Raw genomic sequence first — 17,991 nt, forward strand, 5'->3', positions numbered from 1 at the left:
TTTTAAGTAGTGATTGAGGGCGGCAAGGTTGGGTGGGCAGCCTCCTACTCTTTTCTTGGGAAGGAGGTAGATTGTCCCCACCCTGACCCCAGGAGGGAATTCTAGGAGTTGACTCTCCTTCCCACTCCAGGTGTATGGCTTTGCCTCAGTACAAAGTTCCTACTAAAGCTGTCTTGTTTTTCTTGTCCTGGGACCTGCTAGGTGGGAAAAGTGAAAGTCACTCAGTCATGTCCGACTCTTTGTAACCCCATGGACTATACAGTCTGTGGAATTCTCTAGGCCAGAATACTGGAGTGGGTAGCCTTTCCCTTCTCCAGGGGATCTTCCCAACCCAGGGATCGAACCCAAGTCTCCCACATTGCAGGTGGATTCTTTACCAACTGAGCTAGGTGGAAGAGGAAGAAAGAAAAATGAAGGAGAGGAGGAAAACTTTTCCCCATAGAACTTGCCACTCATCCAGCCCCTACCTCAAAATAAAGCAGGGAGGCCTCCTCCAGTTTTCAGATTTCCTTATCTGTAAGAAGACCAACCATTACAATTTTATGACCCAAATGCAAGGATGCATTTTTTAGTTATTAAATGAACCAAGTGATTTCAGATCTGAATGGGCAGTGAAATAAGATATATATATATATATAAATAAGATATATATATATATATAAATAAGATATATATATATACTTAAAATTTTCCCTGTGTCTAATTTTCCTGGAAAGTCTCCCTCATGACTCTGAAATCTCTGGAATGTGTACATCTGGCCATTCCACCCATCCCTGGGCTTTAAGGCAGGAATGTCAAACACAATCAGCATAAGGTCACCACTTGGTCAGTGGAAATTTTTTGAAATGGTGGTGACACCATCTCTGGTGCCTCCAGCCTGCTATTTCTGGCTGCCAGCCATTTTTGGTGGCAAAAGACTGCCCTGGGGTGGTGGCAGAGGCCAGTGGGTGGCCTGGATGAGTCCCCAGGCAGCAGGCTCCTCACTTCATCCTGAGGGCAATTCAGAGGTGGCAGAGGAGCAGTGGAAGCTGGACCCTCCGGATGGGCTGCCCCTCTGAAGGTGCATCTGTTGAGGCACCTGAGTATGACTAGCAAGAGGCTCTAACTCTTTGGCCTAAAACGGTAGAGGCACCTTGAGGGAAAAACCAGGCATTAGGGAGTGTGAGTTATAGTGAGAGTCCCTTGGACTGCAAGGAGATCCTACCAGTCCATCCTAAAGGAAATCAATATTCAATATTCTGAATATTCATTGGAAGGACTGATGCTAAAGCTGAAACTCCAATACTTTGGCCACCTGATGTGAAGAACTAACTGACTCCTTAGAAAAGACCCCAATGCTGCAAAAGATTGAAGGCAGGAGGAGAAGGGGAGGACAGAGGATGAGATGGTTGGATGACATCACTGACTCAATGGACATGAGTTTGAGTAAACTCCAGGAGTTGGTGATGGGTAGGGAGGCCTGGTGTGCTGCAGTCCATGGGGTCGCAAAGAGTCACACACGACTGAACTACTGAACCGAAATGAACTGAAAAAAAAAAGACCAGAACCTCTCGCTCTCCATCATGTGAAGACACAGTAAGAAGATGACTCGCTGGCTGCAAGCCAATAAGAGGCCTCTCACCAGGAACGGACTCGGCCAGCACCTTCATCTTGGACTTCCCAGCCTCCATACACGTCTGTTGTCTAAGCTACCCAGTCTATGGTGTTTTGTTATGGCAGCCCATGCTGACTAAGACACCGGAACACTTTGGAGCACAATTAGGGAAATGTACATATAGCCTGGATATTAGATAAGATAAAATCTATTGACATGAGGAAGTAGCGACCATTAACAGAGAATGGCAGCTTTCAAAGCATCACGTGCAAGATAATCTCATTTTGTTAAAAAACATGTATATGCGTAGGAAAAGTTCTGTAATGTTACACAGGAAGCTGTGAAATGGTAACCACTGGGTGATGGAAATATGGTGTTTATTTTTTCTTTTCAGTATTTGGTAACTTTCTACAATGCATATATATTGCTTTGTAAAAGTAAAAGTTTATTTTTAATTAGACAGGGAGTGTGACCTGGGAGGGACTTTCTAGACTGTGTACTCACAACCTTCATTTTTTTTTTCAAAGGAGGAAAATTTTTGACTCATCACACTGACTTTTAAAAACACAGCAACACTTTTTATTGTGGAAAATTTCAGAGACTCAAGCATAGACATAACATTCTACCAGCTTCAACAATGATCAACTCATGGCCATGCTTGTTTCCTCTATTGCCCCTCCCACATACTTTCTCCTTTTCCTTTTTATTTTGAAGCCAATCCCAGACCTCACATAATTTATCTCATTAATATTGCTGTACTGTCTCTTTAAGGACCCAAAAATACACAACCACAATACATTATCACACTTAAAAAAAAATTCCTTAATATGATCAAATATCTAGCCCAGTGGTCATAATCCCGATTGTCTCATAAACCCAAGAAATCAATTTTTAAAAGTTTATTTGATTGAATCAGGATCCAAAAAAGGTCCATAAATTGCAATGGACAATATTTTTCTTTTTTTTTTTTTTTTAATTTTTTGATGTGGACCAGTTTTTAAAGTCTTTATTGAATTTGTTACAGTATTGCTTCTGTTTTATGTTCTGGTTTTTTGGCCCCAAGGCATGTGGGATCTTAGCTCCCTGACCAGGGATCGAACCTGCACCCCCTGCATTGGAAGGCAGAGTCTTAACCACTGGGCTGCCAGGGAAGTCTCCAACAATATCTTTCTCTTTGTCTTTGAATCTATGGGTTCTTTCTCCATCTCTTTATTTTCCCTGGAGGCAGATTTGTGGAAGAATCCAGGTGGTTTGCCCTGAGGTGTTTCCCATAGTCCAGATTTTGTTGATGGTATCCTGTGATATTCAATGCGTTCCCCTCTCCTCTGTATTTCCTGTAACTGGTAGTGGCATCTAGAAGCTTGATCATATTCCTAGGTTTGATTTTGGAGGGGCAGAACACTTCATAGGTGGTGGTGCCTTCTTCCAACAGGACGTAGAGAATGTCTGATTGCCCCTTGTAATGTGATGTATGGTGTTAGTTGTTGTTAAAACTCAATGCCTGGATCCATTCCTTCATGGTGATACTCCAATTCTACAATTCTATCTTCATTTATTAGCTGGAATAGTTCCAAAAAGAAAAACTCCTCTTCAGTGGCATCATGGAGGCAGACAGATGCTTGACTTTTGCCTTTACTAACAAGTTTTCAAAATAACCAAGTGATGCTCTGGCGTCATCCACAGGTGAGCAATTTATTGGTCATTACTCATGAATGAACTCATGAATTTAACCATATTCATCTTTTTTTTTTCCATATTCATCTTTCAATCTATTGTAGTTTTTACCCTTCTTGCTGCTCAAATTATTCCATCCTTTGGCCACTGGGAATCTCTTCAGGTTTGCTTCTGAGTCTTTTTGACATGATCCTAGTAATCTTTGATAGAAATCTCCCTTCAGAGCTGAAATATGATCTCATTGGGCAAAACGGGCCATGAAAAATAAGGCAGGGTATTATTGCTGAGGCCTTATTATTCCTCTCCCCTTTGGTTCGAAAGCATTGCCTGTCCCAGTGAAGGTCTCCCCCACTCAGCTCCTGTCTCCTTGACTCAAATGTTCCAGAGCCCTCTCACCTTTGACTGTGCTGCCCAAGAGCTCCCTGCTTTGCTGGCGTTTCAAAAGTGGGAAGTCAGCATTGGAAGTGCCTTAGTGACCCCAGAAAGGGATGTGGGGTCCCGGGTGAGTTTGTTAACAGGTGTCATGCACGCAGGTGGAGAAGGAAATGACAACCCACTCCAATATTCTTGCCTGGAGAATTCCATGGATAGAGGAGCCTGGTGGGCTACAGTCAGTCCATGGGGTCGCAAAGAGTCGGACACAACTTGAATGACTAACATACACGTGCAGGCAGGGCTGGGTGCAGGCTGACTTCCCAGGGGATGCTCATTCCTCCAGCCGCTATGTGAGGTTTATAATTCCAGTACACCCTGTTCTTTCAACTTCTAACTCTTTGCAGGCTTCTGATCTTGCAGAAGGGCTGCGTGCATGCTCAGTCGTATTGGACTTCATTCTTTGTGACCCCATGGACTGTAGCCCGCCAGGCTCCTCTGTCCATGGGATTCTCTGGGCAAGAATGCCGGAGTGGGTTGCCATTTCCTCCTCGGGGGATGTTCCCAACCCAGGGATGGAACGGCGGCTCCTGCATCTTCTGCATCGGCAGGCGGATTCTTTATCACTGAGCCACCTGGGAAGCCCAGGAAGGCTGTGTAGCCCCGGCTGAAGTCAGCCTCAGCAGCCCGCCTTTGGCTGAGCCCCTCATACCCTGACTCTGCCCAGTCCTGCCTCTTACTCCAGGTTCTAGCATCTTTCTCATTTCCTTCATCTCTGTCTCTATGCGTCTTTCTTCATCCTCAAAGGAGACCCTGTGCTATCTTATTCAATCTCAACAATCCTCTAATCATTCCCATTTTATAGATGAGGAAAGTGAGAAACTTAGATGTTCATGCTGACCTGGGATTTGAACCACATGTGCCAAGTCCACAGCCACTGACACCAAGTGCTCTGCTTCTTGGCGCTGAGCACTACTTATTTTTCTTTTTAAAAAATAATATCTAAAAAAAAATTTAAAAATTAAATAAAAATAGTATCTATTTTCTGATTTTGGAGTGAAGACATACACATAAAAATTCAAGCAGTATAAATTTTATTGTTTTTTTTTAAAGTAAAATTAAGTCCTTCCTCTTCTCAGATCTCAAAATTATCAACATCAATTATTTGGTATATTTCCTTCCAGACTTACATAAACATTTATGAGTAAATGATTTTTTTAAAGATGTGCTTTCTTTGTAGTTTTCTGCACACTGCTCTATTCACTTATTAATGTATTGGGAACGGCTTCTTGTGTTTGGAACATCTGTATTTCCTGCAACCTGTTTAGCAGCATGGGTTTTCCATTGTTACCATAAATCATTTAGTCAGTGCCATACCAGTGAACTTTGGGGTTGTTTCCCATTTTTCATTATTTCAGACAATGCTGCAATTAGCACCTTTGTGCATTTAGCTTTGCACACTTGTGTAAGTATTTCCGTAGGATAAATTCCTGGAAATGGAATTTCTGAGTCAAAACCATGCACATTTAAATTTTTCACAAATATTTTTAAACTGACCCCTAGAGTCTATATTGGTTTACATTTACACAATGAGTGCCTGTTTTCTGCATACTTGCCAGACTGATGTTGTGAATCTTTTTCAGTTTTGTCTGATAGGTGAACAGTATTTTATTTGTTTTATCTTGCATTACTTATTGTTAAGGTTGAACACGTTTGTTGGTAATTTCTCTTTTCTTGGGTGAGTTCTCTATTTACATCCTTTTTTCACCTTTGTTGAGGTTGTTTTTTCTTTCTCTTATCAGCTCACAAATGTTTCTTACATATCATATCAATCTTTTTCATATGTGTTAGAAATAGTTTCCTAGTTTATGTTTGTAGTTTGACTTTGCCATATGGAAGTTTTAGCTATGAATGAAATCAAACTTACAAGCCTTTTGGTTTATTTGTTACTTTTTAAAAAATTTTTATGGAGTATAGTTAATTTACATGTTGGTCTTCATATCATTTTAGAAGGGCCTCCTCCCTCCCAAGGTTGTAAGAATGTTCACCCTCTTTTCCCTTTTCCCTTTTAATAATTTGTTTTTACATTTAAATCTTTTGATGTAATGAATGGAATAGAAATCCAGCTTCCCACACTCTCCCTGGACTAGTTAGTTGTTTTAAGAAACAATTCTCAAACAATCTTTTCCCCACCATTCAAGTGCCACCTTCACCAGATACATGCTAAATTCCGGTGTGCATTTCCTGCTCTTTCTGGACTCTTCTGATAGATCGTGCCACTCCTGTACCAGTCCCAGCTCACATGCTTTCAGTATATGTTAGGCCAGGTCCCCCATTACTCATCTACTTCAGAAAGTTCACTGAACATTTTCATTTTTCCCATTATCATTCTGGATGAACTTTTGAACTGTTTTGTCAGATTTCCCAAATTATCCTTTGGGGATTTAGAGACTGCATCGAATTTACTGACTTAGGGAAAACTTACATCTTTTACATTATGGTTTGGTAATAACTAGTAATAAGAACTAGTTATTACTCTGTTTAGTCAAGTCTTCCTTGGTTTAGTAACTCAAAAGACTTTAGTTTTATTGATTAATCAAATAGAGGTCCTGTACTCTGGTTAAAATTACTCCTAATATTTTATGATTCTAGTTGCTCTTATAAATGAGATAATTCCTTCCATTAATTTCCTAACTAGTTATTAAAAAGCTATTGGAAATCCTTCCATTTTTGATAACATGGATGGATCTCGAAGGCCTGATGCTAAGTTGAATAAGAAAGACAGAGAAAGGCAAATACTGTATGCTCTCACTTATATGTAGAATCTGAAAAAAAAAAAAAGAAAACCAAACTCATAGATACAGAGAATAGGTTGAGGGTTGCCAGAGGTGGGAGGGGGCAGTGGGGAAAAAATGGGTGGAGGTAGTCAAAAAGTACAAACTCCCAGTTATAAGATAAATGAGTCCTTGGGAGGGCATGCACAGCATGGTGACTATAGCTAACAATACTGTGTTCTATGTTTGAAAGTTGTTAAGAGAGTAGATCTTAAGAGTTCTCATCACAAGAAAAAAAATTCTAACTGTGGTGATGGATGTCAACTAAACTTACCGGCGATGACCATTTCACAAAATACACATATATCAAATCATTATGTTGTACACCTACATTGTTATATGTCCATTATACAATTTTTAAAAATGTAAATAATTTAAAAGCTATTCCTTGTCTTAACTCTTATCTCTTGTCCACACTGTCTCTTATAGAGCTCAGTCTTGGCCCTGAGTACCATCTTTATGTTGATGACTCCTAACATCCACACGTTTGTCAGCCCTCTCAAACCATCATCATTTTATCCCTAACTTGGTGTTTCCTAAATTTCAAATATTTTCACACCACTGTTATAATTTTTCATAATCTGAGTATCACCTGTACTATTATTTCTTTGCTTACTATTTTTCTTTAAACCAACTCATTAAAAATATATTTAGCCTCATCTTGTACATGCAGTAATCGACATGAAATAACAAATAGTCTGATGTGCTGATTGTCATTTCTCTCAATGTGCGTGAAAAGAAATACAAAACTATTAAAGTTTTCCAAAATGTTCTTCATGTCACTTAAAAGACATCTCTGGTATAGGTGATAACAAAGCTGAATATTTGCCGTTGTTTCAGAATCAACATTCTTCCCTCAAAGTCCCTCTCAACCCGGCTTTCCATGGGTTGTCAAACTGACCATTTCCTCAGTCATCTGAGTGCCAACCTAGGGCTTCATGGATTCCCCCTGCAGCTCCCTCATCTCCAACCAGAGGATGTTTTCTTTCCACTGCATCTTGCCATCTGTCCTGTGCCCTCCATTCTTCCAGACTCTCTGTAATCCTCCTCCCTGGATTCCTTCTTGAGGACCAGCCTCTTGGGTTTTGAGGCCCCTCTTTCTGCACCAGCTTCATCAAGGTTGACTCACTGCCATCTGCATATTTAAACACAATTGCTGCCCCCACCCCAATCCCACAATCATGTTGTGAGCATGGGACTTTCTCCCCGCTCATCCAAACCTTACCTGTACTTCTAGGTGCACTGTGCAGGAAGCCTTGTCAGAAGAGTCCAGCCCTCTCCCTCTCTTAGTCCTGGAGCATTGTCTAGTGTCAGCTCAGGAATCTCATGCCCCTGAATAGACTACAAGCTGCTGGAGGGCAGGCTTCTGTCAGAATGTTCCTGCTGCCTTGGCGCAGGGCCAGCACACATCAGACACTCCGTTAATGTCTGCGGAGTCAGTGCACGGGGGCATTCCCGAAGACACCTCCAGCTGCACCTCTCCCGCTCCTTTGCCACAGTAACCCTCCCTGCTCCCACCAACCAGGGGCCAGAGGGAAAACAAAACAGGTGTTTAAAAAAAAAGGCGGAGCGCACTGAAATATAAGAAGCCACTTCTAGGATCGTTAGTCTTTTAATATATTATTTCTGAAAAGAAAGGAATTAAAAAAAAGTTCCTGACATCTCTTCTGGGTTTTTTTTTTTTTAATTTAAATAAATACCCTGCCCACCCCCCACCCCCCTCCACGAAAATGCCCCTCCTTCCCCATCACCCGCCCATCCCTGGTGCTAGACCCTCACCCTGGAGCTAAATAAGATGCCCGGTTCAGAGAAGGCCAAGCTCACTACCCAATACTGGCGACTGGTAAATACTGTGAATGAGCCCTCTGGCCCTCCCGACTCCGACTCTCCAGTCTCAGAGGCCCTCCCTTCTGCGGCTCCACTGCTCTCCAGACCAGTCTGTCCCTGGCTTTGCGGGGAGTGATGGGGCGGGGAGGGCACAGCTGGATGGCGGGGCCTCTGGGTACTGGGGAGAGTGCCAACTTGGTTCCCTTTACTTGCCCGAGATTCCTCACTCCTTGTTCAGGAGTGGATCAGACGAGCCCAGAATTGCCTTCCAAACCGAAATAAACAACAAAATAATCACCACCTCCCCCACTCTCTAAAAGAGCCCCTTCTACCTCTCACTCTGTCCCTCGCTGACCCGCCCCCCTTTCCTCCCTGACCCTTCCCTCCTCCCCCATGCTGACCTGGGGTGGGGAGGTCTACTTTGCTCAGAGGGGAGAGCAGCAGGAGGACCTCACTCCCAACTTCAAGCAACCCCTCCCTCACCTTTCTGGGGTTTGCGGCTTGGGACTCCAAGCCCGACTGGCCCGGCCGATTCCCCGTCCGGGGGCAAGGGTTAGGGTGGAGGGCAGCGGGGGCTTCTCCCCGGCGGCTCTCTTTCACCTGGTCCTTCAAGCGTCCCTCTTTCGAGGCCAGTCTCTGGGAGAGCCGGGGCCCCCCGCCCCCCTCAGATGGCCGTGTCCCAGAGGACCGTGTGCTGCCGGCGGCAGGGCGGCGTGCCGGACTTGCGGGGCTCGGGCCCGCGCCGCCAGCTGGGGAGGATGGGCATGCTCTCCTGCTTGCAGAGGCCGCGGTCGGGCCGGTGGCGCGCCTTGATCTCCTTGCACACGCAGCGCTTGCGCTCGATCACCTCCAGCAGCTTGCCGTCGCGCTCGCGGGCGGGCTGGGGCGGCAGGGGCAGCGGCAGCGGCAGCGCAGGCTGGGTCTGCACCCCCTCCTCCCGCCGCCGGCCCCCAACGGGGTGGGGTGGGGGAGGAAGGAATGAGGGGGGTCAAGGACCTCAGAGTCACCAGGCCCCGTCCCCATCGCCGAAACCCCACCAAGATCAACGCGTCGCCCAGAAACGAGTCTTCTTTTGACCCCAAGGCCTCTCGTCCTCTCCCCCTGCGTCCTGGTGCCAGGCAAGGCCTGTCTCCTCCAGGAAGAGCTTGCCTCATAAAAACCGTCTTCCCAGTAGGACGAATCTTTCCACTGCGAGAAGTCTCTTTCTAAAGGCACCAAGGCCCTCATCAGCCAGTGGTGCCAGCCTGGCTACCCAGGTTCTCCCCCACCCCTCGCTCTCCATCCATCCGGCGGGGTCCGCCCTGAGTCCGTGGCAAGGCCCCACCCTGACCTCTCGCCTTTCCTCCCACACCCGGGCCTTCTTCCCTACCTGCTCCTTCCCAAATAAAAAGCCCAAGCCTGTCTCCCTCCTCACCTGGCTCAGGGCATCCCTGGGCTGGCTGCAGGGCCGGGGGGTGTGGAGCGCGGCCTGCCGAACTCCGGAGGTGGAGGCCGAACGCCCCAGGCGGTAGCCTCCAGTAAAGTCTGAGGCAGAAGATTGAGGAGTGAGAAAGGAAGGGGGCGCCAGGTTCCCCTCCCCAATGACCGAGGACAGGAGAGGCCCCATCAGACTGAGCCTAGCCTCAACGGAGGGGGGATGGAGACCTGCTATTAGGAGGTAGGGCCCGGGCCCTGGGAGATTCCCCCAGCCCACCCCATCTGTGTGCTGGGGCAGACAGTGTCACCTCCGTTGCGGTGGCAGGCGGGGAACGTCTGGCAGGGTATGGGCAGCGCCGTGCGGCCTCCTCCTCGGTCCCCTCCGTGGTGGATCCTGGCCAGCAGGCCCTCTGCCCCCTGGCTCCTCACGGGGATCCCTGACGCCATAGGGCCTCTGTCCTCACGCTCCACCTTGCCTAGACCCTCAGCACTGCCATTCCAGGCCCGGGCACTGTCCTCGATCTCTGCTGGGTGACAAGGAGAGCTCAGAAGCTGCACAATGTGAAGGGTCTTGCTGTCCCCCCAGCTACACGCACCACGACCTCGCTGGACCAGGACAAAGACTTGCCCCATTGCAGGTCACAGCTGGGAAGGGAGGGCCCTGACATCACACTTCACACACACACACCGGAGGGATGCCAGTCCTGGCACCACCCCTGGGCTGAGAATTGTAGCTATTTACTGCTGCCAAACCCTTTCCCTGTTCAGAGGGGTCTCCCCTACCCCACCTTTAACTTCAGAACCCCTCCAGCCCCCTACAGGGCCAGAATGATCTCAAGCGGAGAGCAGCAGGGGCTCTTCCCTAGGCGAGGGGAGAATCCCAAATTCTGAGCTGGGGGAATGTGAAGGGGGGCCTTGGGGGAAGGGCTGCATGTGAACTAAGCTCATCTCTGAGTAGGCCTGGCAGAGCATTGCGTTGCCAGGCAACCATAGGGGCCTCCCTCTCCTCTCCCTCCTGTCTGGATGGGTTGCCATGGTAACAGCTGGGAGGCAGCTGTGTTTAGCTCCTCATGTGCGCACACTCACAAACACACACACCCCTGCAGCCCAGTGGAGGGAGGGGCGGGGAGTACAGCGGGACAGGACAGGAAGAGGAGACCAGGTCCTACCCACTCCCTGCTCCAGGTCTTCCTGCCCTACCAGTGCACCACGCGGGGACCTCACCCCTTCAGCCTGCTGCATGCCCCCATCCCTCCGCTCTGCCAGAAAAGTTCCCAGTTCAGGACAATGGGCTGTGGCTTCCAAGTAACCCCTTCGACACCTCCCCCAGATCATCGAAGACATCCCTGGGCCCGTTCTCCCTCCTCACTCACTGTCCAGCTCTTTTGCCTTCCTCCCTCCATACAGGACCTTCCGCTGCAGAGCCCAGCCTGCCCCAAACGTCGAGGCACCCATCTCCTCTTCCTCCTCTGGCGTCCCCGCACTGGCAATGACGTGGGCACAGGAGATGCTGGCGAAGGCCCCCCCGTCCGTCCCTTGCTCTTGCAGCTGGATCTTGACCATGGGGGCCGGAGCTCCCATCCCACAGCCCTTATTCAGCACCCCCCCGGCCTTGAGGCTCTCATAGGCAGGGGGTCTCTTGAGCCCAGCTGCTGCAGCTGGGTAGGTCCAGAGGGGGGTCAGGGGGCCTGTGGTTGGATCCGGAAGGCTGTGTGGGGAGGCCAGGCAGGCGCGGTGGTGGAGAACCCCAGCTGCTGCACCCAGAGCCCCGCTGTGGGGGCTGGACTTCCCAGGCACAGGGGGCCTCGAGCTGGTGCACAGCATCCCATGGAGGACTGCAATTTCCTTCTCCGTCTTTGGCTCCCCAGCACCCAGGGGCGGGCCAGTTGGCAGGACGGAGTGCGTGGTCACCTTGACTGCTGAGTACACCATGGTGTAAGACACGGCCTTGTCCTTGGGGGCGCTGGGGAGCAAGGCAGCCGGGGCAGGAGGGGCTGCTGGCGCCCCTGCCGCCTTGGGGCAGATCATGCTGTGGGAATTGGGGAGCTCCCGCTCCCCCCGGGGCTGGCCAGAGCCCTGGGGCGGCAACGGTGTTGAGTGGCTCCGGGCTCGGCCCGAGGGTCCCAGCAGCAGCAGGTTGGCAGCGGGAGGCGGAGGCGGTAGGGGAGGCGTCTCCCGCTCCCGGGCAGGCACTTGGGGAGCTGGGGTGGAGCCAGCTGGCTCCTTGGAGTGGCAGAGGACCGGTAGCCTCGAGACCCCGTCGCCGGGGGTTCGGGAAGCAGACTTGGCTTGGGGGAAGGCCAGGAGCGGAGGCCGGTGCTGGAGGAGGTTGGGGAAGGGCGGGGGAATTTCACAAGGAGTGGTCTTAGTGGGCGTGCCATCCCTTCGGCTCGGGAGGGCTGAAGCTGGCCGGCGGTGGGTGAGGGGCTGAAGGGCGTGAGGCTGGTGTGGCGTGGAGGCTGCGGTCAGTGCAGGGGCCCCATTGGCCCGGCCTTCCCCGGCCTCCTCGGGCAGCGGGTACTTCATCTCCTCATAGATGGCCTCACTCTCGTCCGAGTCCGAGTCAGCGCCAGCGGGAGGGGTCGGGCCCCCACCCACCAGAGGGGGCCCTGTCAGGCCTCCTCCACTCCGCCCTCCTCCCTTGAAGACATCGCCCACCATCTCGATGTACACAGGCTCTTCTTCCTGGGCGCCCGCCTCAGGATCCCCGGCCACACAGGAGCCCCTGCTGAGGCGCTGAAGGGGCAGGTTCCCCCCTCGAGGGGAGGGGGCTGGGGGACAGGACTCATCGAAGGACACCGACAGCTGGGTGTTGGGGCTTCGCCTGGGCTTCTGCGGAGGGACCTTCCGGCCGGACTCGCGGCCCTCGGGGGTTGGCTTCTGAGAGCCTGGGCAGAACAGGAAAGAGAACGAGACACCAGGCTCTCAGTTGGGGAAGGAAACCGGAAGACCCACTGTGGCCTCTTGACTCACCTGCAAGGACATTTCTGCCTCTTCATTTCCCCCAGCTTTCCTCAACTCACAGCCCCAGTGGGTTCCTTTCCTACCAGTTGGCCTTGGCGCCTTCTAAAGAACTTTCCAGAGTCTGCAGCTCGCACCCTCAATTCTGCCCACCACCCTCAAGGCCCTTCAAGGCCACCCCTTTCCCGAGAATTAACTTTTCAAGGAGCTTTTCCCTGCCCTTGAATGGTTCATCTCAGGCCCTTCCAAAAAATAACCCCTCCCCCCCACATTCCCTGTGAGAATGGAACCTTCCACTTCCTGGGTTCTTCCCCAATGAACCCTCCAGGCAGGCCTCCCGTGGCCGGCAGTGGATCCTCCCGGTTCCCCCAAGCAGGGACGGGAGGAGGGGGGGGTCTCACCTGCTTTCTTGCTGGGGGGCGTCTCTGCCCCCGACCCCGCCATGCTAAGCTTGGTGCTGGGGTGCCTCCGGGGCTTGGCCGGGGGTCTTCGGGTGCCGCCGTCCTCAGCGAGGCCCCCGCCGCCCGCCCCAGGCGCGCCCCCCACGCTGTCCATGCTGCCCACCGAGTGGCAGGACAGGGAGCGGGGGGCCATGGCGCTGCGGCAGGGGTGAGGGGTGTGCTCCTGGGAGGCGGGCATCGTCATGAAGCCCATCCTCAGTGAGCGGCGCAGCGAGGCGATGTCCCGCACGCGGACGCCTGGCCCCGGGCCGGCCCCGGGCCCCGCCGCCGGGCCTGCGGGAGCCACCTCCTTACTGGAGCTGGGGAGAGAAGACCCAGGGGGAGCCGGGGTCGGGCCTCAGGCCTGGGCCTTCCGCTCCTCTTCCACCTCCCAGGGAGGAGGGCGGGGGGCCGGGGTGGGGATGGGGAGAGGCCGAACCCCGAGGCCTTGAGAAGGGGAGGAGGCCGGGGACAGGGATGAGAGAAGGGGTGAGCCCGTGTGCAGGGGAGCGTCCCTGGAGCTGGCGGGCCCCAGCGTGGGCACCGCACATGTGGACAGCTCGGCACACGGAGAGGCAGGCCGGCCCGGGCAGCCCAGCCCTGCGTGGCACATGCACCTGCCGCCCGAGCTCTGCTCCTTCTCCCCCTGACGCGGGCCCACGCCCGGCCTCTGGCCGCCCCGCGTGTCCGGCTGCTGCTGTGGCCTCCGCTCCCACACCGCGCGGGCGCCTCCTTTCCCAGACCCAGGCTGTACCGCCTGCCGCATCATCAGAGAGCCTCCCCCGGCTGATCTCTCTTTCCTCCCTGCCTCTCTCTCTCTTTCTTTCTCTCCCTCTCCCTCCATTGCCATCCTCTCTCTGTTACCGCCCAGGCTCACCCCAGTTCCCATTCACTGTCCCTGAGCTTCTGTGTGAGTGAAGGGGGTGGGGGGCGGCTGGCGGGGAAGAGGGGCGAGTCTCTGTAGGGTGGGCTCTCATTAGGGCCCTGTCTACTAACCCTTCATTAGGGAGAGATCACTGCAGCGATAGCTCTGATTAATCTAATTAACAACAAGAATTAAACTCCACAGTTTCGAGGGGGGAGAAGGGAGCAGGGAGGTGGCTCTGACTCAGGCTCCAAGAGGCTGTGCCCTCAATGGGAGTGAAAAACAGAAGTGACAACACAGGGGAGGCCAGGCGTCAGGTCCCCGGGGGAACGAGGGGAGGGGGAGAGCAGTGGAGGGGCTGGGTGTGTGTGTAGGGGGTCAGTTCCAAGCCCTGGCTCTTCTGCAGGGCCCAGCCTGCATGTCCCCCACCACACACACACACACACACTCACACACAATCCTGTCACTGGGAAGGGCCAAGTGGATCATCTCTGGTGCCCCTCAGATGACTCCATCCTGGACCATGAGGGCAGCAGGGCCTGCCCCTTCCAAGGTCAGGTGACAGGGGAACCAGGAGCCAGCCCCACACTGTCAGATAGGAGATCACAGGCCAGAGGTGATCAGGAGGGAGTGACCTGGGCCTCTGGGGATGGGCAAGAGCCAACAGGGGCCCCTGAGCTGGAAGCCCCCTCAGAGGCCAGGGCAGGGGCTGGAGCCAGGAGCTACGAGCAGGACAGAGACAGGGCGTGTGCAATTCCAGCAGTTTTGTACTGAGCACAGACTCTGAGATCAGACTGATGACCAGGCTGCTGGGCTCAGGAAGGGCAGAGAGGGATGTGGCCCGGCCGGGCTGGGGTGGGGGAGAGCAGAAGTGGGACAGGAGAGGGGGCGCTCTGGGGCTGCAGCCTTACCTCCTCTTGGCCTCCTCTTCCTTGTGCTGCCTCCACTCCAGCTTGGTTTTTCGGTAGAGGAGGTTCATGTCGTGGGGCAGGAGGTGGGGGCTGGGGGGCCCTGCTCAGCGCCACCAGGCCCGGGGGGCGACCCTCCCTGGGTCCCGGATCCACTTGGTGGAGAGGGATGGAAAGGAAAAAAAGAAATATGTGGGGTGGGTCGGGGCCAGGAATGAATGAGAGAGAGAGAAAGGAGCAGAGATGTGACTCGGGTCCTCAGAGAAAGGAAAACAGATGGAGGCACAGAAAACCCAACTCTGCCTCCAGGACCCAGAGACAGACAGACAGGTATAGAGTCATACACCCTGACAAAGGTGTTCAGGGCCACAAACACACACTCTGGAGTGATCAGCCTGATACAGATCCCCATCCTGGAAATCCAGCCTGATCCAGCACACGGACAGGCCCCACAGACCTACAGCAGCCTGCAGGCACACAAACACACATTCAGACACACCAACCACCAGGTCACGGACCCATCTCTACAAACAGAGGGCCAGACACACAAACTGACATAGGTAAACACAACCTAGAGCAGCCAGACACATAGACATAAACACCCCGACACACCCACAGCACACACAGACCTCCAGATACACACAAATCGGCTGCACCGGAGTGGACGTACCTATAGACAAGGAGTTATGCCGGGCCTACTTGGCTACACTGCACCCGGCTGGGGAAGGGGGAGACAGTCAGACTCTCTACCCCCTCTTGGGACCTGAGGTTGGTGGGGGGTGTCATGGGGGCAGGGCGGGGACATTGGAGAAAGGGTGAGGGCACTCTGAGTTGGGCACCTACAAGACCACCCATCCATGTCTCTCCATTTCCTGCCGACCCCCTCGCCAGACCTTCGCCTGGGCCCTCAGCTACCGTCCCCGCCTCCCTCGCTGATGGCCCAAATCACCTTCCTGCTCCAGGGATCAGGGAGGCTCCCGGCTTCCTTCTCCCAGTCTCCGCCCCTCCCTCTCACCCAGGGGTCTCCAGTCTGGCCCCATAGCTACCTTCTGAGCTCCGGCCTCCATACCTGCTCTGGTTTCCCTTCCCCCAAACACACTCTCCTCTGCGCCTTCAGCCTCACCTCTCCTCCTAGGCGCCCCTCCTCACTGCCGTCCTCTCCCTTCCCGGTTTGTTCCAAACCTGGTCGGCTTCATCCCCCTCTCCATCCGAAGGCCCCAGGTTCCCGGGCACCCCTCCCCTTCCCCTTGTCCTGCTACCCTGGGTTTCTCCGTCTCTCGCCCCGCCACTCCTCCCTACCCCTTGTCCCCCCATCCCACCTCCCCGCACCAAGCCTCCCCAATTTCTACATCACCGTACCTGGCCTGCCGGGCGCCGGCCCCCCCATGCCGGGCTCCGCCCGGAGCAGGAGGAGGGAGGAGGAGAGACAGAGACCGGGGGGAGCCGAACAGGGCCCTGCCGCAGAGACAGCCCCGCCTCCGGGTCCGCCCCCAGACCCGCCCCCGGCCCCAAACCCACCCTTCCACACCCTCCAAGGACGGAGTGGGAGCGGCGGGGCCGCGCTGTGCCGCTAGGCTGGGGTGGGGGGCATGGGGCCAGCGGAGCCCGCGGGGGCACTTGGAGAAAGGTCGTGGGATTTGGGGGACCCGGAGCCAGCCCGCCCCCGCTTTGGGGCGTCCGCTCCTCGCCGCACCTCGCCCCTGCCCCGCCGGGCCGCGCTGGGTTCGGTGTCCAAGGCCCCGGCGGAGCAATCGGGGGTGCGGGGTGCCGAGCGCAGCCGCGCCCCCCAGCGGCGGCCAGGGGCCGGCACACACGCGCGTACCCCGTGCGCCCGGCGCTCTCCGGGTGCGCACCCCGCGTTCGGCCGGGGCGAGGCTGCGGCTGCGGGGCCCGGAGTGCAGTGAGGCGGCGAGGCCGGCAGGGGGGGTCGGTTTCCGGGCGGAGGGGCTCTGAGAGTCGGCAGCCGGACCATCCGCGTCTTTGTCCAGCAGGGGGCGTGCTCCCTTTTCCGCGCGGCGTCTTCCAGCCGCCCCCCAGGTACAGGGAGGGCAGCGAGGCTGTTTCGCTGGCTGCTCGTCGCCTTATCCCTGCAGCTTCCCAGGAGTCCAGACCTTGTTTCACCACCTGGACTAACGTCATCTGCCCATCCGCCCCCATGGCCCAAGTCGTCCTCCCAGTAACCTTTGACTCCACCAAATCATGAATACAGCTTTGTAAGTCGTAAATTGCCCCACATTTAATAGAAGGCATTATAAATGCCCCGGGAGAGTTAACACATCAAAAATACATAACTATGGTTTCATATTTACACACCTTGGTGTGAATAAACTTTTATCTATTCACTCAACAAACATTTCCACAAAGACCATCAGTGTCCCTGGGACTGCAGACACGGAGGAGCCCAAGTTGATGCCGAGTGTCTGAGTTGGTGGGAAGGGGAGGATTCAAAGATAAGTTTGAATAGTTTGTAGCCAGTCATCACGGAAGGAAGGAGGCTCTGGGGGCGGAGCCGCGGGGCTGTGTTGTGAATTTTGCCAGAGGGGAGAGAGTGGGGTGAGGGGTTGTGTGGGAGGCTGCTTCCTGGACCTCATCACTTGGGAGGCCTCGGGATTTGGCTACGGGATCTGGCTGTGGTAGCCGTTGTTGCCATGAAGAGAGAGAGAGAGGAGTGCGTGTTAACAAAGAGATAAAGAAGAAATATATAAACCGGGGGGAAGGGGGTTTGTTTTGTTTTTGCTTAAAGGGTGATTAAAAATTTCCATGAGCTAACCTGAGGAAGGAAGGACGGGTCAGCTAGTCTCAATGGCATCAAACGCTAGCTCTGACGCCTTGGGCAAGTAACCCAAGCCTCAGTTTCCTCAGCTTAGACACTGGAGCTCAAAACCCACCCCATGTCTGCCCTGGGCTGTTTTGAGAATCCATGAGCTAATTATGTGAAATGGACAAATATGAAGAATTTTAATATGCTTGGAAAGAGTTCCATATGACGAACCTGGGAGTGACAGCAGATGTGGTCATTAAACCCTGCTTTTGCTAAAACAGTTCCCCTCAGAATGCTGCCAAGCATATGAAAGTGAAAGTGTTAGTGGCTCAGTCCTGT

At 53.3% G+C, this 17,991-nt stretch overlaps 1 protein-coding gene across 2 annotated transcripts; it reads right to left on the minus strand.

Moving 5' to 3' along the window:
- Positions 1-8,232: 8,232 nt before the first annotated feature.
- On the minus strand, positions 8,233-16,378 carry NYAP1 (neuronal tyrosine phosphorylated phosphoinositide-3-kinase adaptor 1). 2 transcript variants are annotated; one of them, XM_065924946.1, is made up of 7 exons: positions 16,251-16,378; positions 14,895-15,046; positions 13,080-13,438; positions 11,091-12,605; positions 10,026-10,241; positions 9,716-9,825; positions 8,233-9,223 (listed from the first exon to the last, which is right to left on the minus strand). In XM_065924946.1, the coding sequence occupies exons 2-7, from the start codon at positions 14,960-14,962 to the stop codon at positions 8,966-8,968; spliced, it is 2,526 nt and encodes an 841-aa protein (XP_065781018.1). In that variant the 5' UTR covers positions 14,963-15,046; positions 16,251-16,378; the 3' UTR covers positions 8,233-8,965. The 2 variants fall into 2 exon arrangements, with proteins under 2 accessions (XP_065781018.1, XP_065781019.1); XM_065924947.1 differs by lacking the exon at positions 16,251-16,378 and having other exon boundaries at positions 14,895-16,075.
- Between the last annotated feature and the right edge of the window lie 1,613 nt (positions 16,379-17,991).

Source organism: Muntiacus reevesi, chromosome 2 (genome assembly GCF_963930625.1).
Source record: "Muntiacus reevesi chromosome 2, mMunRee1.1, whole genome shotgun sequence".
Taxonomy (NCBI): Eukaryota; Metazoa; Chordata; class Mammalia; order Artiodactyla; family Cervidae; genus Muntiacus; species Muntiacus reevesi.